Genomic DNA, 21,766 nt, shown 5'->3' on the forward strand with positions numbered 1-21,766 from the left:
GTGTCAGATCTCCGTGACTAACAAGTTCTGATGTGGGAGAACTTCAGCAGTTCAAAAGGATTAATCCTAAAACAAGTTCTACATATCCACAGAAATGCTTGCAATTATAATGAAAATACTCCAAATACCAAGAAACTCATCACTGAGTAGAAGCATGGTACTGCATGCATGTTACACAGCTATTTTTTGTCCTGCCCGTTTAAGAAGTGCCCCACAATTTAAGGACCTTGCAAAGCAACTCCCTCATCATAGAGCCACTCAACAATAAACACTATCTACATCACATCCATTAAAACGGGGGTAGGGGCAAGGAGTGGGAGAAACAGAAGTTTTACTAACATGAACCAAGTGCTGAGATGGTTGACAACAGGTCAGCTGAAGCACCAAACAAAAAGTGCAATGTTCCACATTTCTGCAGCAGGTAAATATTTGAGACTACCCACATTTGCTTTTCAGTGATTTCTCCCCCAACACACACCGGAAGAGTAGAAAAACTTGAATGCTCCCAAAGGCAAGTAACTATGCTATGAGTCTGAGAGAGATTTTCCTGGTTGGGATCTAGGAATCCTACCTGCCAGAGCTGGGATGGTGACTTTGTTCCACTCCCACGGCTGATCATACTCATCTGCAGGCCTGTCATCATCCTGTGGCAATTTGCCTTCTTGTAAACGGTGACTCACCACACTTTCAGAATCGGATTCCACAGCACTGCCTTCTGGTTCATAGGGTGTGTCATAGAGCTGCATGTTTTTCTGATGGGACTTCATGCCTTCCTGCTTCTGAAACTCTGTTGGCAAGAAAGAAAATTGCATCAGCACCACTACTAACCAAGCCTTATCATTACAGTCAATAATTTGAGAGCATTCAACTTCCATCCATTCCTTAATAGCCACATAATTATACAGATGGCAAGCTTGTACAAGACTTCTAAATTCTATCTCTACATTTGGTAACTGGCTGGAAGCAAAAGTTTGTTCCAGCTAACAACCACAGCACAAACAGTTTCATGCCTCCACCAATATTCCCCAGCTTGCACAGAGCCAGATTACAGGAAGCACACAATCCTTGTCAGCCTCTGTAAAGCACGCTTACAAGCAACTGTACATAAATCCCCAAGAACACTGAAATTTGTGTATGCAGTTAACTCTTCAAGAGGAGATAATTCAGAAGTGCAATTCAAAGATACAAAGATCACAAAATATAAATCCCACAGTATAATTATATATGCTGGTAAAAAAATTCTCTGCAGTTACCTCTACAGAATATCAGCAGAAAATGAGCTAGGACTAGAGTAAGAACACTAGACAAAAACATTGGTAACTAGAGTTTAGTTCACATTGTATTAAGGAACATGTATTTCTTTAAATTAACACTGACCTTATAAAAAAATAAACATGTTGAAGCTTCACAGAAAGGAATAGTGTACTGCCCTCCAGAATACAGCAAACCAAAAACTGGGCTTTGTTAGGGAGAGCACAGCTAGCAAATCAAGAGGCAAGCTGTCATGCCTTCACCCTTGGCCCCAAGGAGGCTACACCCACCAACAGGTGGGTCCTACTGTGTCCAGTCTGCACACTCCCTACAAAGAGTGTGCAAGGAGTGAGCTAGTTCATAAAACTATAAAGGAGCCCGTGCAGAGCTACCAAGACAGCAGGGTCCTGGGGCCTATGATAAGGAGAGATGGTTTTGGTTAGTCTGATGAGGGGAAGGACAAGGGGGATGTAACAGCAGCTCTCAGCTGTCTGAAGGGCAGTCAGAGCCAAACCCTTCTCAGGAAGTGTCAGAAGACGCAATAAGGAGAAACAGACACAAGACGTAGCTTTAGAGATCCAAGTAGGACACTGGGGGAACCTTCTTCCCCTGGTGTGTAGTGCAGCCCTAGGATAGGTCACCAGGTAGGTCATGGGAGATGTCTCCATTCTTTGGAGTTTGCAGAGCCTTGGCTAGACAAAGCCAGGGTTGCTCCACCTACTGAAACAAAACTGGATGGAGTGAGTGATAGACCAGATGGCTGTGCTGCCATTCACAGGGCCCTGGAGATGCTGGAAAATTGCAGGCTAACTGGCTGGAAAGCCACTCAGCAGAGAAGGACTTTGGGGTCCTCTATGACAGCAAGTTGAACATCAGCCAGCAATGCACCCTCATGATAAAGAGGGCCAATACTAACCTGGGCTGCATTAGGAGGAGTGTTGAAACCACATCAAGGGAGGTGATTCTTCCCCTCTACTCAGCACTGGTAAGGCCACATCTGGACAGCTGAGTCCAGTTCTCACCTCCCCAGCGCAAGAAAGACACAGACATACTGGAGCAAGTTCAGCAAAGGGCCATGAAGCTGATAATGGGACTGGAGCATTTTTCATATGAGGAGAGGCTGAGAGAGCTGGGACTGGTCAGCCTGGAGAAGATAAGTTTCAGTGGGGACCTTATCAATGCATATAAATACCTGATGGAAGAAAGTGAAGATGGAGCCAGACTTTTATTGGCAGCGCCCAGTGACAAGACAAGAGGCAACAGGCACAAATCAAAATACATCAAATTCCATCTGAACACAAGAAAACACCTTTTTACTGTGATAATGGTTAAACACTAAAAAAGCTTGCCCACAGAGGCTGTAGAGTCTCCATCTGTGGAGATATTCAAGACCTGACTGGACATAGTCATTGGCAACCTGTTCTAGCTGACCCTGCTTAAACAGGGTTTTCTATTAGATGATATTAAGACGTCTCTTCCAACCTCAGCCTTTCTGTGATTATCTTGACCACTGCAAGGACAAAATAAGAATTTCATTAATTGTAGCAAATTGCAAAGTTACTTAAAAAAAAAAACCAAAAACCACTCAGGGAGAAGGGAGAGAACTTTTTAACCTACAAATGAAGAAAAGATTTAGAGCAGTTCTCTCCATTACTGTAACAAAAGCCATTCATCAATTCATCTATCAGCAAGAACATTATAACCAAGTAATTGCTCCAAACCATTTCAAAAGTACTGTGAAATGTCTACAATATGATGGTGCCCTTATTGCTTGGAAAAAAATTATTAAATTTATACATTACAAATACAGTAAACCTGAAGAAATATATACCAAAATCAATGATGTAAATACCAGCAGGATAGGTTATGATAATACCTAGTTATGAATGATAACCACATTATCACCTTTCAATACAAGTGTCCTGGTTTCGGCAGGGATAGAGTTGGTTTCCTTCCTAGTAGCTGGTACAGTGCTGTGTTTTGGATTTAGGGTGAGAACAATGTTGATAACACACCGATGTTTTAGTTGTTGCTAGGTAGTGTTTACACTAGTCAAGGACTTTTCAGCTTCCCATGCTCTACCAACTGAGAAGGCTGGAGGTGCACAAGAAGCTGGGAGGGGGCACAGCCAGGACAGCTGACCCAAACTCGCCAAAGGGATATTCCATACCATGTGACGTCATGCTCAGTATATAAAGCTGGGGGAAGAATAAGGAAGGGGGGGGACGTATGGAGTGATGGCGTTTGTCTTCCCAAGTAACCGTTACGCGTGATGGAGCCCTGCTTTCCTGGAGATGGCTGAACACCTGCCTGCCGATGGGAAGTAGTGAATGAATTCCTTGTTTTGCTTTGCTTGCGTGCGTGGCTTTTGCTTTACCTATTAAACTGTCTTTATCTCAACCCACGAGTTTTTCTCACTTTTACCCTTCCGATTCTCTCCCCCATCCCACTGGGGGGGAGTGAGCGAGCGGCTGCGTGGTGCTCAGTTGCCGACTGAGATTAAACCACGACAGTCCTTTTTGGCGCCCAACGTGGGGCTCAAAGGGTTCAAGATAATGACAGGTTTGTTTGGAATGTGCTAGATCAATTTTATACCTGTTATAGCTGTTTAGCTACTAATTGGCAGGCTCCTGTGCTTGCCATGGGGCTTGCTTGCCTTACTGTATATTAGAGTCCAATGCTTGTTAGTGGCTGTTTTTTGCTTTCGCTGCTTGCTGTACTGCTGTACTGCTTATCATCGTATTCTGCTGTGCCTGGGAACATTTTGATAACGCAATGGCGATGTGCCTGGGCTGGCAGATGGCCAGGGCATCGCTGCTGTTTCTGTGCTGCTGTACTGGACAGGCTGGAACTCCAGTGTGAACTCGAGTCGAAGGGACTGTGACCTGTGGATGAGTCCATGCGGGAGCAGGACACCCCAAAGCGTCTGTGGCTGTGGATAAGCCCATGCCAGAGCAGGTACATCTCGAAGCGTCTGTGGCCACAGTTACGTTTGTGCTACAGCAGGTTTACTTCTGAAGGGACTGTGGCTGCGAGTAAGGCCACGCTGGAGCAGGTATATCTCTGAAGATATTGTGGCCCATGGAGAAGGCCGTGCTGGAACAGGTGCATCTCAAAGTGATTGTGGATAAGTCTATGCCGCAGCAGGCGTATCCCTGGAGAGACTGTGGCTCATAGATAAGGCTCCACTTGGAGCAGGTACTACCCTAAGGGACTGCAGTCTGTGGATAAGTCCAAGCCGGAGCAGGGGCAAGGGGAGGAGTTCATTGCAATGTTAAAACCTATGGTTTGATCCGAAGGGACCAGGGGTGGAGATTGTAATGGAAACACCTTTAAATTGTTGTAACCTGGGATTTGAGTTGCGTGTTATAGAAATTACTATAGCAGGAACCACCCGAACCAGTGGAGGACAAGCCTTACAAGAAGCAGTGCAAGTGCAGCAGTGACCCAACCTGAGCTGGCTTTGGTACCCAGTAACTCCACACAACACACCACCTCTCCTGTCCTGAGTGACCACCATCACAGATGGAGCCCAAAGTCACGGACTAAATGAACTCAATGGATATTTCATGGACATTTCTGGACATTTTACAGACATTCCACAAGGGTGGTCCATAGACTAAGGGAATGATATCTGTGTGTTATATGAAAGGATGGAAAGCGGGGTGGGTGGTTAATGAGGTTGCACTGGAAAATATGGGACTTGAGCATGACGTAGATGGTATAGAATAAGGGGTGGATACTGTCCTGGTTTCGGCAGGGATAGAGTTGGTTTCCTTCCTAGTAGCTGGTACAGTGCTGTGTTTTGGATTTAGGGTGAGAACAATGTTGATAACACACCGATGTTTTAGTTGTTGCTAGGTAGTATTTACACTAGTCAAGGACTTTTCAGCTTCCCATGCTCTACCAACTGAGAAGGCTGGAGGTGCACAAGAAGCTGGGAGGGGGGCACAGCCAGGACAGCTGACCCAAACTGGCCAAAGGGATATTCCATACCATGTGACGTCATGCTCAGTATATAAAGCTGGGGGAAGAAGAAGGAAGGGGGGGACGTATGGAGTGATGGCGTTTGTCTTCCCAAGTAACCGTTACGCGTGATGGAGCCCTGCTTTCCTGGAGATGGCTGAACACCTGCCTGCCGATGGGAAGTAGTGAATGAATTCCTTGTTTTGCTTTGCTTGCGTGCGTGGCTTTTGCTTTACCTATTAAACTGTCTTTATCTCAACCCACGAGTTTTTCTCACTTTTACCCTTCTGATTCTCTCCCCCATCCCACCGGGGGGGAGTGAGCGAGCGGCTGCGTGGTGCTCAGTTGCTGACTGAGATTAAGCCACGACAACAAGCAAAACCTAGAAAAGATTATTTGAAAAAAGTGCTTTAAACCTTTTCAGTTAAAACACAGTCTTTGTCTTTCAGCTATCTTTTGAAAAGAATTTTGCTCAAGGAAAAATGCTGCATTAAGAAAAACCTGTATTAGGAAGAACACACAGCTGATACTCTCTTGAATGCTCCTGGATCAAAAAGTTAAACATTTTATTTCTTCTAAAGTCAGAAATGTGGTATGTATCTGTCTGTCTTTCTGTACTGTGAAGCCAGCCATTGCTACAACCAGGAAGTGTGCATTTCTGAGGAACAGAAGCCATGATCCTACCAAATCAAAGACTTTACACAAAAAAAAAAACCCACCAAACCCCACCCAAACCCAAAAAACCCAAACCCACAAACCAAACCAAACCAAACTATTCATTTTAAGTGCCAAACACCAGCTACACCACTAGCTCCTGGTGTGTGAATATATTTCAATACAGGAGCTCATGATCAACATTTTTCTTTTACCCACAGGACCAAAGCATCAGAAAAGATTACCTGTAAATAGAAGGTGGTACGCTACTGATTCACAGTTCATGTTCAGGGACTACAATTAGAAAAATTACAAATATTTGATCCTAAAGCAGAAAAGTTTCTCTAGGAAAAACTAAAACCTAGGGAGAGCAAAGAAGTGGAAGAAGGAGAATATATATACATGCATATATAAAAATATATGTGTGTATACACATACACACTTATACACACATATTTACCTACAGCCTCTTTTATAAAGCTTCCTATAAATTTGCTTGAAAGTCCATCTTTTACTTAATATATTGGAAGAGTATTTGTAAAGAAAAATGATTTTACTAAAAGTGAAATAGAAACAGTTCCTTTCAATAACAGGCAGCAAAGCTGAATCTGCACCACAAGCATTATTAGCATTATGCACACTGATAGCTCAGTGCAGGCTTGATATTTAAGAATTGGGTAGTTGAAAACAACAGAATATTTGTGATGATGCATTTCTCATGGTTTTCATGCAATCTCTAACAATGACAGCTCTAAGTGCTAAAACAGTTACTGGAATGACCAGGGAATCCAAAACTGTTAATTTAACTTTTTTTTTTTTTCACTTTTATTAATTTTATCCTTTGAACTCTTACTGCTGATAAAGAAAAGTACATTTTTATAGAATTATGCTCATTAAGTTAATTAGCTACTAAAAGAAGAAACAAATGAAGTTTTGAAAGAACTTAAGTTTGCTAGCAGGCTGGAAGACCCCCACAAATAATTCTTATTCTCACAGATTAGCAGTTATAACAGAATCAGGCTCCCGGAGTCTGGACTCCTTTGTAAAACCAAGAACCTGACCAGCAAGGTACAGAAACTGAGACATCTGGGAACACAAGATTATGAGATACAAGACTGAACTTGACATTCTTCTTCTCATTTGGTGAACAATTCTAACAAACACATACTGAACAGACAAAGCTCCACAGGACAAGCAGGTAACCTCATAGTAACCTTTCCAGCAGCCACATTAAACCTCTTAATAGTCTTAAATAATTCAACAGCATTACTCATAGATGCTGAGGTGAGTTTGGAGAGAATTAGGGGATATATAATCAAAAAACCAGGACAGCTATGAAGCCAACAAAAGGAAACTGACAGTACTACTTGCTTACAGAACCCAATAGGTGAGCTTCTACAGCTTTCCTTCCAAAAGGATGCAACAGACAACAGAACAACCAGATTCTTCTACAATGTACAGATGCCAATAGACATTTCCTTCATCTCAAACTAAAGCATGCAGTAACAAGAGGTCAAACAACGTAGCTGCACTCTTAAAAAAAAGTTTTGACTCACCAGTATGTCAGATTCCAAAGTGTACTGACCCACACATATCAGGTGCAACTGTGATAAAACAGACCCATCTCCACTTCAGCTACAGATTTCAGGACTGGTGCAGGATTTAAAATGACAATCCTACCAGCTCCTCAGCTTCTTTCTCTACCACCAAAGTCCTATCCCAGTGAGCCAAATCTGACTATGAAGGTAACGTGCTGGAAACAGTATTGCCATGCAAGGCCAGCTTTTGAAAAGCTAGCACTGAAATTGACTTTTAGCAAAGTACAAGGGCTATCAACACCCTTTGTACCTGAGAAGCCTAAGAGCAGAACTCAGGACAGATGACAGAATTCTACTCCTGGGATTTTACACAGCACACTTAGTTGCACTCATCTCCATTCAACAGTACACAGCTCAGTGTAGAGTCGGTCGTACTGATCATACTGGTGGATAAAGCTTCACCCTATTTTCTAAAGCGTGGGACAAAATATTTGGCAATGCTCCCAACCCTGACAAATAGCTGTTGATAGAAGCCCTTGAATGGAAGTACAATGATTTTTCAAGGTCATTTGTGCATGTACTTAACTTTGTTCAGATACATAGCTATTTGAAGGAAGCCCAGCAGATTGTTCATTCATTTATTTTAACACACATTAACATGTAAACACTGTGCTGGAATAGGATAGTACAGAGCACAGCTGTCAGTTTTAAGAATTTCTGCCTCCCTATCTCTGAATTCAGACTACAGGTCTCCTCCAGATGGTAGTTTCACTTATGCCCTCTTCCCAGAAGTCAGCATTTAAACAGCTTCAATCCTAGAGATCTGGATTTAGCTTCCTGATAACCATATAAAAAATGCAACCTGCTATCAACGACACAACATACAAAACTATAACCAACCTGGAGTGAATACCACTGTGATGCTGTTCTCACTTAGTACATTTGCACCACTCAAATCTACTAGATAATTCCAGCTGCAAGGATCTTAGCATTGAAGCACTTTATCTGGAAATCACAGATCTTTCTGGTATCATGTTTTCAAGGCACACAGAGAAACTAAACATTTATCATCAGAAAGATCTGGATGTTTAATTAAAACAAACAAGCAAACAACAATCCCTTGCTAAAGTCCACTATTTGCATCTTGTTCTCCTACATAAACAAAATGCCACACAGGAATAGGGAGCATTTCGCCAGTTAGGGAACAGGCTAACCTGTCTTCAAGTAGGACAGTCAGAGCAGAGTTACGAGCAACACAACTTTTGAAATGTGGATTCAAACATTTTATATCGAAAAGCCCCAGAAGGGCAGTCTGCAAAGTGTTTGGAGGACTTGCTGTAGCACACTGGCTTTCTATAGATAAGCCCGGGATAACTAGAAGAGGACCATACTAAAAAAAAAAAAAAAAAATAAAAGGTACCTGAGAACATAACTCAAGAACAAGGCCTGTTTGTGGACAACTGACACTTATATTCCTTGTATTCTCACCTGTCACTGAAAAGAAACTTGGGAAGGCTCAGGCTCACGATGAGACGTACTGGTGAATACCTGATGCATCTCCCCAGACGTTATCCTGACAGCCTGGCTGTCTCTAGCAGGTGAAGGCTACATCAGAGACAGGTCTGAACACAGAAAGCCAAGTCTCGTCCGGAGTTGTTCTCGCTCTCTATCAGGGAACAGGTCTTGCTGCATTGGCCCAAACCTCTGCTCTCCACATGCTCTGCTCTTGAGGCTTCCAATGGAGAGCCACTGAACCAGCATCTAACTGCATTAAAGGGCAGCAAACTATTTGTACCAGGTGTATGGGTAGGCTACACATCAACCAATAACTTGCCAGTTTGCCAGACGCATAAGACAAATGCTAATGCAAAGATAACCCTGACACAAGAACATTTGCTCCCATTGAATCCATTTCTTTTCCCTCTCCATAAACAGGTCAGAAATACTTAGCCAACTGCTTGCTTACTCCAAGCCTCACCATTAATGTTTCTTTTCACACCCATCTTACCAAGATAATCTGGAAACATTTCAGAATTTCTGCTGCAGAATTCTCATTGTATTAGTGCAAAGTCTATTCACCACAGAAGCTATGTTTTACCTCTGCTCAAATTTCACCTCCAGCCACCAGAAGTCAAACTGCTTTCTGCTCTGCTTCCAGGTCCAGCTGGATGCCTCCAACTGCTGGGACACAAAAAAACACCAATAACATTCCAACAGCAGGGAGGGCTGTTTTGCTTTGAGACTGCAGCAACTACCTCCCAATGCTCATGATTCCAGATTTTGCTGCAGGAAAAGCTGGATATGAGAAGATCTTCCCTCATTTTCCCTTCTGAACAGAAGCCAAGTGACTCAGAAGTGAGCTGCTTTCCAGGAATGAACAACAAATATTTGTTCCGCTGCCTTGGTGTGAGAGCTTGGCATAACCTCTTGATGTGAAAAGCAATGTCTTTAAACGGCCTGCATCATGACGGAAATCCTACTAAAGTCCAAGCATGACTCATTATCCCAGGAAGAAGCATTCAAAGCAAATTTACATTCCAACAATCCTGATAAAGACTATTAGGCCAGTCAGAGCAACGGCAGGAGGGGAGAAGTCCCTTTATGATAAGTGTGAATAAACCAGCAACAAAAAACATTAATATCTTCCACAGAAAGTATATACTGAAAGAAAACAAAGAGGCAAGCATACCCTGCTCAAGAAGACAGGAAATACACGTTTTTCTTTGGGGGTGGAGAGGGGCAGGGAAGAGGAGGAGTGGGTGTTGGTGGAGTCGAGTGAGACTGATTAAAAAAACAAAACACATGGGAAGAACACCTAAATCCTGGTGGATTGGAAGAACAGCAGTACTGCTTCCAAAGGACATGAAAACTGTCCTTGGAGACATGTTTCTTTTATGGCAGAGGCAAGGAAATAAAAAATTAAATTTCTTCAGTTTTCTGTAGGCAGAAGTTTATTCTACAAAGCTTTCCCCCTCAACACCTAATTTTCTGTTAAATAAGCAGTGATTAAACATTATAACTGCCATCTTAAAATTAGGAATTTCTGCAAACTTTACCTCTTCAGAGGTGCTTTAATGATGCTTAGCTACTTAGTCCTTACACATTTCTCAGAAAGACACAGAAGAGGCATAGGGATGCCCTTTTTATTTAGGGGAGAGGGAAAAAGAATCCAAAAAACCTCCACAGGATTCTGTAAATTTACTGCTGCTTGGCCAATGGCCAACTCTAGATGTTGCTACAGCCAGTTGCATCATAATAGTACATCCGTGATTTGCTTGCAGGTTTTCTTGACCTTTCTGATCAGGAGCACTGACCTTTGGGATTCAAGGATCATTGTTCCATGGGCTAAGTGGAGCAATTCAAGTGGCAACGATGCAAACCAGAGACTTTGGCTCAACCAAAATCAGTCATTCTCATTCCATACTCTGAAGCTTCTAAGCTGTGTAAAAGAGGATTCATTCCTTGTGGTAAGTGGGAATGGAAGTCCGTTTGGAAACAGAGTGCAGTGCAGGTATTTTCATGTACACCTATTAGCACAATGGTTCTCACCAGCCCATAACACAAACTACAGTGTCCCAAAATATTTGTTCTAATATTAGCATAAGCAGAATCAATTCTCCTTGAAAGACATTCTAATACCAATGTGGTGGCTATTTTAAACAAGCTAACACTCTCCAGTGTCAGGACAGAGAAGCTTGCAGCAAATATGATTACTATTTCCTGCAGTTAGATCAGTCTTGCTACTCATGGCTGCTACTGATGCTCACAACGCCCTTGCCAGCTCTCTTGAGGCCCACAATCTCACCCCTTCACAGGAATCGCCCTGAGAGGGGAAAGGAGTGGAAGAATAACCCATTCATAATGTAAATGCCATTCAACCTTTACACAGAAGGAAGATATTTTCTTGAATCTTGTCTGCCTGTGAGAGTCTCTGCTTACTGAAAGCTTACTCAAAAGCATCGAATGAGATAAGCACTGATCAAAAAGATTTTTAGTGAGTATAAAAATTTATTTTTATACCTTCAAGATGATATTGCAAGGGACATCTAGATGTGAGCAAAAGTGAGTTTATTAAAACCAAGAGAAAATACGCAACTATTTCCCTGATAGCTTGAGGTTTAAGTTCAATGAGAATTACCCAGAGAGGAGTTATCTTCTCTGCATGTAACTAATTTTGAACATGGCCTTACTTGGGATAGGGGAGGGGGCAGAGAAGAAGGGGAAGTGGATAAAGGCCTCCCTCCAGACTTAATTGCCCTGTGATACATAGTGGGGAAGAAGTTGCCTACAGGAACTACATATATGGCAGACTGAGACAGTAGACTCATGTAGCCAGAAGAGCTGCCATATCTGATTTAACAAAACCAGATGAGATGTCCTCTCAGCCAGATGAGATGTGCTCTTACCTTCTGTTAGCCACCTGCTAGCATTCCCTATAGAGAGTACAAGGCAGGGAGAAGGACTGCTGCTTAAAAATTCCTGGAATAGATTTCTTCCATAGACATGGTGGCTACATGGTGAAAAGCAACACAGAAATGTGAATTGCACATTGTTTCTAAAGAAACATCTAGCCTGTGAATGATTGTGTCACTATGATTAAAAAACAAAACAAAACTGAGAGCTCAAAACATAGCCTGAAGCTTCCCTGATGACTAATGACCATTATTTTATGTTTGTTAGTAATTTTTCAGAAAAACACCATGAAAACAAAGAGAAGTCAAAGCTTTGGAAGTGATATCTGATGCATCTACAAGAGATCTTTCCCTCTGACCAGAATTCCAGCAAGACCAGGCACCATCAGTACTCTCCTTCCTCCTCTGGCAGGACTTAAAAGCCACACAGCATCTGTATACTAAACCATCTGTTTTCTTCGTGTTCACTGCAAGGAATAGCCACAGTGATTATTTGCCACAGTGACTGTTTGCAATTTTGCAAATGGCAAGTTGCAAGAAATAGTGATCAGCCACAGTGATCATTTGCAATTTTGCCCACTTTGACTTGCTTTCCCAAGGAAAGCGTTATCCTAGTTGCAATCTTTCTGTTCTGTCACTCAAGTTGAGCTATTGGCACAATCTAGGAACTCTGATCAGTACCTAAACACCTAATGAAGATGAATCACCATCTGTTGGATGTAAAAGCCTTCAGATATGACTCCAAATGTTAGGATGGGAGATTCAATAAACTCAAAGTCCAGCATGGTCCTGTACATGCATACAGCAAGGATTATTAATGTAGACATGAAAGATGGTCTACATTTGCTGTTCAGCTCTGGAGACAAAATGTTTTCATTTAGAATTCTACCTCCACATGAGTAGACCAAGAAAGCTGCTCAGTTGTCATCACATCCAGCCATAGATTTTTGCTTTTCACAATCCAAGGCCTTGCATGCAGTAAAAGACAGCTGACTTGCTAACACAGAAAAAGTGTCAGGGATATGAACATTGAAATTACTGGGAAAACATTTCAACTCATCCCCTTTGGCCTATGATCCCTTTACTCATTGAGTCAGCTCAGCAAGTGATTGATGGACGGAGCAACTAGTACCTAGCATTTGTAAGACTTCAAATACTCTACACTGAGCTGTCCAGCTGCTAATATTCAGTACCTTGCTCTTGTTTGCAGATTTGTCTGTAGTTATTATACTACTCAGGCAAACCCTGACTAGATGGCAATGCTTACTTGAAAGCCCACTTACAGAGTAATCTGTTAGTAATGCAGTGTTGTTTTTTTCCCCTTGGACAACACTTTTATATAACAGTACAGAATGTGAAGCAGTGTTTGAATGTATACAGCCATTGATAAAATGCTCTAAAGTATACAGTCTATCATGTCATCACTCAAAAGCATTTGTGCTTACACAGATATCTAACCACAGCAAATAAATCTGGTTAGCATTCAGCAGAACATCATTAAGAACAGGCCCTACTGTCAAGGAAAGCAAACCACAGTCATGCGGACACCATAAATTAGTCCTCTTCTTCCCTCTTGCAACAGAAGCATCACAAATCATGAAGAGTAACGTCTGGTATTTTCCACTTCGGTCGTCAGAAAATGTCATGTTATAAAAATTCATTCCAGTCATGATCTTGATGCATACAACTGAGTCAACATTTTCTGGTAATTTTTCCAGTTACATTCTTATTTTTCAATATGCGTCTCTAAACCACTAACCAATCTGCATGCAAACATTTTCAATGCACAAAACCACACCCAAAAAGACAATTGTGGAAAGCTGGATTTTTTGCTGGGTGTTTTGTTCTTTGTTTGCCTTCAAAAAAAGATACAAAAAGATCCTTAAAAAAATTGATTAGGAGAGGCTCTCTGTTGATATGCTTTATATCCTACCATGATGCCAAGTTTTCTCAGTGATGGTGCATCTCACAACCAAAGGAAAGGGCAATAATAAATGCTACTCAGCTTAACATACAAAAGCAATGGTATATCTGAAAGACACCACAGTTTTTTCCTTTGTTTCCCTCTTCCCTTTCTATTTCAATTGAGACAGCAGCACGGACACCTTCTAGCCCACCTCAGGCTGCGTTACAGCCGTAACAGCTGCTGCAGGACTTGCTTAGGAAAAGCTCAAGAGGGCTCAGCTATGCCATCACACTTTTCTGCCTTGCAGCCCATCCTAGCCAAGTGCAACTGTTTGACAGACCATACAAGAGCTGCAACAGCACAAGAACCGCAAAACCCACTGCTTCTTCACATAGCTTTTCAAATTACCCACTCCACAGAAAATTAATGCAGAACTCAAAGCAAGCCCAGAGTTCCTCCTGGCAAGCCTCATTTCCGCCCACTTTGCCTGGTTTGTTCCTAATTGTTACTCTGACCTACAACAGCATCAGTTTTGTATGCCTACATCCTGCTTCAAAAAAACAAGCTGTATGTGAACTGTCCCACCCCAAGCCACCAACACATGAAACTGAACAAGACAGAACCAAGAGCAAGCTCAGATCAAGATTGAATATTTTCATCTTCTTTTTGCACACATTGATATTGCTAAAGAAATTCAGCCACAGTAGCACAACATGGTCCAGCAGCAAGCAGAAACACGCTGCAGGCTTCCTAGATCTTTGCTTGGGTAGGCATGACAGAAAGAAATGCACATATCAGCACACCAACACACACCAAAACAAGACGAGGCTTACCTGAACCCATCCAGAAAGGGCAGGCTGCTCCCACAGAAAATAACCTCTAATAATTTTAGCAGCCAGAATGGTAATGAACAGCTGAGTTTGCATAGGTATTTGAGCTCCTCCAAAAGAGCACTTTCAAGCAGAGTTCTTCATAGCCAGAAACCAGAGAAGGAGAGAAGCTGTATGTTATTGCCAGCCTACATGAAATGCACAGTGCACAAAGGAAGTTGTGTTTCTGACCACTTCCCACTGAAATTTTAAGCTCATTTTATGACACTGCTGTGAAGCCACGTTAAAATGTTGGTAAGCTGATATGGCAAGATGTTCAGTCTCTGTGGCAAGCAGACACAGAACTGGCTGAATCTTCAACCCCCATTTATTTTTAAGGATAAGAAAAATCTCCTCTAGTTTGGGTTACAAAACCAAAAAAGATGCAGAAGAAACTGTAGTTACCGCATTACAGCTGATATCAGAAACAGACTCCATTTACTCAAGGTTTCACTCATGTTTTGCCACTAGAGACTTTCAGAGTTTGGATGCAAAGCCAGCAGTCAAAAATTCTATCAATTTACCAGCAAGCTAAGCACAACAAAGATGACAAAATATCACTGTTGAAAGGGTATCTTATTCCTTCCAAGAAGTATTATGTTTACTTCATCACATGCTTAACTAATACTTCCTGTACCATCTTGTTTGAGCTTACTTAACTTTCCTGTACAATATAGAGAAAAAAAACCTCTAGAAAAAATAGAGATTGGAATAAGAGAGAATGTAATATGAAGGGATAATTGAGAAAGTACTTCTGAGAAAAAAAATCCTCACTAGTTTAAAAAAAAAAAAAAGGACCCCCCAGCAGGACCTTTGACTTGAGCACAGGTGGCTGGGTAAAGGGTAGAAATTCCTTCTCACTTCATAGCACATATAATGTCCACTAGTTTTCTTTTAAAAAAAATAAATCCGGGTTAGGGTAGAAATATTTATTCCCAGGGTTGTAATCCTGATACTAGCTTGGTTATTTAAATGCTGCTCTTAAACATTTTCACATGGGCTTCAAACACTTCCTTTGGCTAAAAGCCTCTTCGCTAAAGAACAAGAGGAAAGAGAAGAGGAAAACAAAGCATAACTTTGAAGAAGAGGCATATGAGTGCAACAAGGGAGTTTTGTCTTGTTTTTGTCCCAAGTGCTGCCAGTCTCATTTTTTCTTTTAGCATCACTGTTCCAGCTCCAATTAACAAATCCCTGTAAAGGTCATCAGCAACAGTGCACATCTCTCCCAGGTTGCTGACTCTTCATGTAACAAATTCTCCCTGCTCTGCTTTTGAGCAATGTTGCAGAAGAACAACAGAACTGGGACCAGTTTGGGAAGATTGAGGGCTGAACTGATGAGTCAGCAAGATGTACCACTGATGTCCCCCATCCAATAAAGTAATACTCCTCCCAGTCAGAGCCAACAGTGAGAGCTTACAGCACTCCCTTCCTTTTCCCTGCAGACTACAGGGGTATCAGTCACCTACACTTCTACCACACTTCCAGCTGGAAAGCACCCAGAATTCCTGTCAACAGAGTCCAGGCATGCACATACAGGCCCAGTCCAGCCTGCAAGCCCATCTGTCAAGCCTCTGCTCCTTCATCCCAAGAAGGGATAGTGAACAGCTGTCAGAAATCATACTCACTGCTGCAACAGCATGCTTTCAGCATGCATATCCCTCATCCAGTGTTACCTCCAGAAAACTGGGATACCCCTGCTCAAGCTATATTTCAGCAGGTTGCTTCTTTATGCCTCACAAGCACCTGTCTGGGCTTTCCAGTGATTAAGTTTAAAAAGACCAGTACTGGGAGCATACTGACATGGTGGCAAAGCTGGAAATGGACTGAGACCAAACAAACACGGATTCCCACAAGCTAGCCTGGGATATCCTGATTCTCACAGCCATTTCTCACTTTCACAGAACAGCTACAGATTAGTCGCAGGATCATAGGATAAGTTAGGCTAAACAAGATCTCAGGAAGTCATCTTGTTCAATCTCCTACTCAAAGCAGGGTCAGCTATGTGGTCAGATGAGGTTACTCACGTTCTGGTTCCTCAGTCAAGTCTTGAAAAACTCCAAAGATGGAGACTACACAATCTCACTGGGCAACCTTCTCCACCATTTGACTGTCCTCATAATAAGAATTTTTTTTCATTACATTCAGTTGGAACCTCTTATTTCAATTTATGTTCACTGCCTCTCACCCTTTCCAGGCATGGAAAGGACAGATGGAACACTGATGAAATCAGAAGGAATTGCAGTCTACAGAACTCTGCTTTCAAGGGAAAATGAAAAACAGTTTCATTTTTAATTTACTTGATCCAGTTTAAGGGTTTAACACAACTCACACGAATCTTTAGAGGACAGGGAGAAAATCCCTTAGCTGCCACATGCCCTCATGCACAGGCATGTTCTACATAAAAGAATCCTTTGCAGCAAGCTGACATTCATCTCTTCTGTCTCACTGGATGGCCAGAGCAGTGAGACATCTTCAAATTTAACATACCTTGTACTAGGGGGTAGGGGTGGGGGGAGGAGGGTGGAAGCAAGATGGGAGGGAGACTAAAATGACCTTGAACAGAGTGGCAGCAAGTTGCTTAATCCAGCAAGATATGAAATGAGAAAACAAGGAACTCTTTCACCTTTGTAGCCAAAAGATTGCCAAGTTTTCCAGTGAATTCAGACTTCACTGAATTCTCAGTCTAGGGTCACAGTTCTCTTTTCTGTATTTCTCAAGAGACAGCTGCTAGAGTTCTAAAATGACAGATCCTCTTGGACCACACAGACCTCAGTGCTCCTCAAACTGCTGCCAGTAGCATCCCTGTCTTGAAGGGACAGGCAATTCACATCCAATTTTAAAAGGACTACTGTTCTTAAGAAAAGCAGCCCCAAAACTTGAAACTTGTCTGGGGGTGAGGGGGATGGGGTAGAGGGAGAGGGAAGACCTGTGGTAACTGGCAGGCTAAAACAGACACAGAATTGAAGCAGCATGTTAAGAAACTTAAATATAACCCCCTAGCCAAAGGCAATGTTGTGTTCAAACCACATACAGGCACCAAGGAATAAGCACCATCATACAATACAGAAGTTGCTTGTATAAGGAAAGCAGATAGGTTTTGTTTAAGTAACCCTCTTGATCAGAGTGGCTTGAACCTACTGCTTCTTTACCAACATGATGCAGAGATGCTTCCAAACTGTGGGCAAGGGTTTAATAGCATTTTGGGCTCAATGGTTTCTCTTTCCCAACCATCCAAGCATCCATTCCTTCACTTCGCTTTTTGTGGAAGAACACAGGCCAGATTCATCAGGCACTGAGCAAGTAAATTGCATGAATGAAGTTAAGTTCCTTCCATATGCACGCTCACCTAGTCTGTTATGATGCTGACCCACCTTTCCAAAGATCTGAACATCTTGTTCCTATTATTTTGGGTGTAAGTTGTGTCTTAATGAGAAGTGGCAAGAAACTCCAAAAAACCTCGATTTATATTCATGCTTATGATTCAGGTTTCATCATTTAGTCCATTTCCAGACTATATCAATAAGAGCAAGATGAGGGTGTTGAAACGGGGGTGGGGTAGGTGGGTGGAAAGACATTTAAACCATAGAATCATAGAATAGTTTGGGTTGGAAGGGACTTTTAAAGGTCATCTAGTCCAACCCCCCTGCTGTGGGCAGGGACATCTTCAGCTAGATCAGGTTGCTCAGAGCCCCGTCCAACCTGACCTTGAATGTTTTCAGGGATGGGGCATCCACCACCTCTCTGGGCAACCTGTGCCAGTGTTTCACCACCCTCAGCGTAAAAAATTTCTTCCTTATATCTAGTCTAAATCTACCCCCTTTTAGTTTAAAGCCATTCCCCCTTGTCCTGTCGCAACAGGCCCTGCTAAAAAGTTTGCCGCCATCTTTTTTAGAAGCCCCCTTTAAGTACTGATAGGCTGCAATAAGGTCTCCCTGAAGCTGCCTCTTGTCTAGGCTCCTGGCTTAAACCCATTCTGGACAATATGTTTGTACACTGAAACTAAGCAACAAAATTCTGTGCATGCAACTGATGCATTGAGTGGCAAGACACAGGGTGTCTCTCTTTCTAACTCCTATTCCAGACCAAGGTCAGGGGATGGTTACTCTTTCAGGAAAAGGCCAATTTTACAGTTACCCATCTGTAGAGAGTAGAGATGAAGAGTTAGTTTTTAATTTTCAGGCATTTGTAAGCTGGTATGCACTCTCCAGAGCAGGAAGCACCACCATAATAATAAATATTAGAGAGAATGCCTTAAATAATTTTAAGGGAGGAGACAGATTTAAACATAGAGGAATATTGTTCATTTTATGCACAGCTGGTTTCCACCCCCAGTTAGGCACCTAGTTATAGCAAACACACCACACCACAGTCTCTTCCAACATGAGAAATAAGACTCCATACATTCCAGCCTCATCTCCTCACACTCACTGATGGGGTGTGAAGTGCTCCATGAAGACAGGAAGAGAAGTACACTTGATCATGGAGGCAACTGGCCATGGATCTAAAGTGATACAGTTTCACAGCACGTGAGATCTAGTGCTTTGCTCAGAGAGAAGGTAAGGACTTATGTTGAAACAGATCCAGCATTATTTCAAACATGCCACCCTCAATTCATGCACATCAGACCTAATGCAAAGGAAGAAGTCCTCTTCTGTAATTGTCCCTAGACAACTTCTTTCCTTTAAATCATTGCTGAATGAAATCTCTGTCCAAATTTCTAATGAAGTAAGAAACAACTTGAAATAGATGCGGAAGCCCAGGAGGTTTCTAACTAACATTACTTCTGGCATATTTTAAAGAAGGAGCACAGCTGTTCAGAACATAAGTCCTCACTTCTGCTGGGCTGCAGGGAATTCTGCACTACAATCAGGCTAGCAGCAGGTGAGGTCCACACACACAGTAACACTAGCACTATGCCCCAAATCATGGGTATGCTCAGGACACATCAGACATCCCCTTCTTTGTCAGCTCTAGGAAGAGCTCCCCAAGATTTCCAGTGCAGCCCTTTAGAAAACTCCCAACATGTAAATAAAGCCATCTTGTTACCAGTCACAAGCTTACTCCTGTGTGCTATTGAACTTCTTCAAATCTTACCCAGTGGCTCTCCACATTGCAAACAATGAGTTGAGAGCACATACATCAATTTCAAGAGTGAAGAGTTACCTTGCACTTTGTCCCACATTTTTTTTAAGAAAAAAGCATAAACCTTTTTCTGATAGAATGACCAGGATGTAGTCTTATTCACACCAGCTGGCAACAAGACAATGAACATAAGAGTTGTAGCAAGGAATCCACAGTATCATATGAGAGATTGACGATGGATAAATTCTCATTTTGAGCTGATTTCTAGTCATGGCTAGCCTAGTGTTAGATCCTCAAATAGAATGTAGAATTGGAACACACTCAAATGTAGGAATAAGAGAAGAAGCTTAAAGTCTTTTGAAAACTATGCCAGCTGTTGAGCTTAGTGGGCAAACACACTGCCTCTTCTGTGTTGGCTACAGCTGTTTGCCATGTTCAAATACGAGCAGATAGCAAATCTTAAACAGAGCCACTACAGTGCTTAAAGATCACAGGTTGGCTTGCTAGGCTCAGTGACCTTCAATAGACCAGAAATGTTCTTTCTAAGCATTCCATGCTGTATGTGCTAATCTATGCAGCCTAATATGTATCACAGTAATTATCACTGCTCTTTTTACATTATTTGCAGCGGTAAACTAGGCGCCAACAAGCAAGATGCCAGAGGTAAAGGATGTTACAAGTACTGACTCACCACCAATGTGCTGTAGTGACTATTCAGGTGAAGTTACATGTCTGAACAAAAAAATGGCCTCACTAGCTACAAGGGAAACTGACACCCAAGACCTTTTGAAGTAGGTCCAGGTTCATGGGAATGCTGCTTTTCCCGACACTCCCAACATTTCTGTGATAGCTTGCAGCAAGACAGAGTTAATGCTCCCAGCATGTCCATGGGGAGCTCCCAGTCAAGGCAGGTGCACTGCTTTTGCTAGGCTGCCTGTCATGCGTTGGAGATTCCATTGTGATTCAGGCACAGACTCTTACTGCAGTCCCTAGAAAGAAGCAGTGAAGTACATGAAGGCATTTGCTCTCCTAGCACTGCCTGCACCTATAGAGGAGGCTCAGCATTCTGCATCCACGGGGAGGGAGGCAAAGCACAAAATCCCTAGGTGTGAGCTAATTAAACTTGCTCACTGCTGTTCTACTGCATAGCCAGGATGATGTATGTAGAGACAAGATGATAAATACACAGAAAAAGAAGTAAGGAAGGAAGAAGCTAATGTTGTGAGCCTGTGAACGAAGCTGTGAATTTTCCTTTGGAATTCTCTCTAACATTCCCCTTTTTTAACCTCAGAAAAGCTCCTGTTGACAAAATCCTCACATTTATTAAGGCCGCTCTGGATGGAGGCTCTGCCCTTCCTCATCAAGCACTTCCCTTAGTTTATGTTCACCTTTGCTGATAGTGCAGATGTATCATCACCCAGGTTGATGAATGCATTGAAGAACACAGGCAAGACAACAGGTATCTCTGTGCCATGATCCAAATGCTCTACAGCATCCCTAGAAATAATTTCCAGCTCTTCAGGCCCAGCACACAGATCCTTCTCCTGTACCAGTCACCCACCCCTGGAGCATGTACACGAGCTTATCTGTTCAGCCTGCCCTACACAGACCAGGCTTGTATGGGGAAGGACATGTCCGGGAGACTTGAATTCAGCTTTCCATTTATGGCCAGAAGCCCTTTTGCAAAAAACTTAGATCTTCCATTCTTCAAGGGGTACTGGCAGCATGCTGCTCTGTTGATTCGGGACTCAATGCACATCGAGCACTTCCCCTGATCTCGTGGGTCAGCATATCCCACCTACCACATCTAACATGCCCAGGTCCCAGGACAACTGTGTGACTAGCCTCTTGTGAGAAACGCATCAATAACAAAACTGCTTCCTCAAACACCTGCATTTGACTGTCCGGAAGGACATTTTTTATGCCCTGAGTAGCCTCTAAAGTTACCCCAAACAGAAGAGAGGCACAGTGTATATTTTATCAATAGTGTTATGACAGCCTTCTGAAGTCTGTTCACAACACAGCATTTGCTCCATGAGGAATACCACATGGCATGTTACATCTCAAGGAAAGTAACTATTTTCAGAA

The 21,766-nt window shown here is 42.5% G+C and overlaps 1 protein-coding gene across 3 annotated transcripts in view; it reads right to left on the reverse strand.

The window, feature by feature from the left end:
* Nucleotides 1–21,766, reverse strand: part of SHB (SH2 domain containing adaptor protein B) — a 90,877-nt gene that overhangs the window by 44,102 nt on the left and 25,009 nt on the right. For all 3 annotated transcript variants that reach the window (XM_076361890.1, XM_076361892.1, XM_076361893.1), the window contains exon 3: nt 572–787. In XM_076361890.1, coding sequence (XP_076218005.1) covers nt 572–787 — 216 coding nt within the window. The remainder of the gene's footprint in view (nt 1–571; nt 788–21,766) is intronic.

The sequence above is a fragment of the Aptenodytes patagonicus genome, chromosome Z, assembly GCF_965638725.1.
Source record: "Aptenodytes patagonicus chromosome Z, bAptPat1.pri.cur, whole genome shotgun sequence".
Classification (NCBI taxonomy): domain Eukaryota; kingdom Metazoa; phylum Chordata; class Aves; order Sphenisciformes; family Spheniscidae; genus Aptenodytes; species Aptenodytes patagonicus.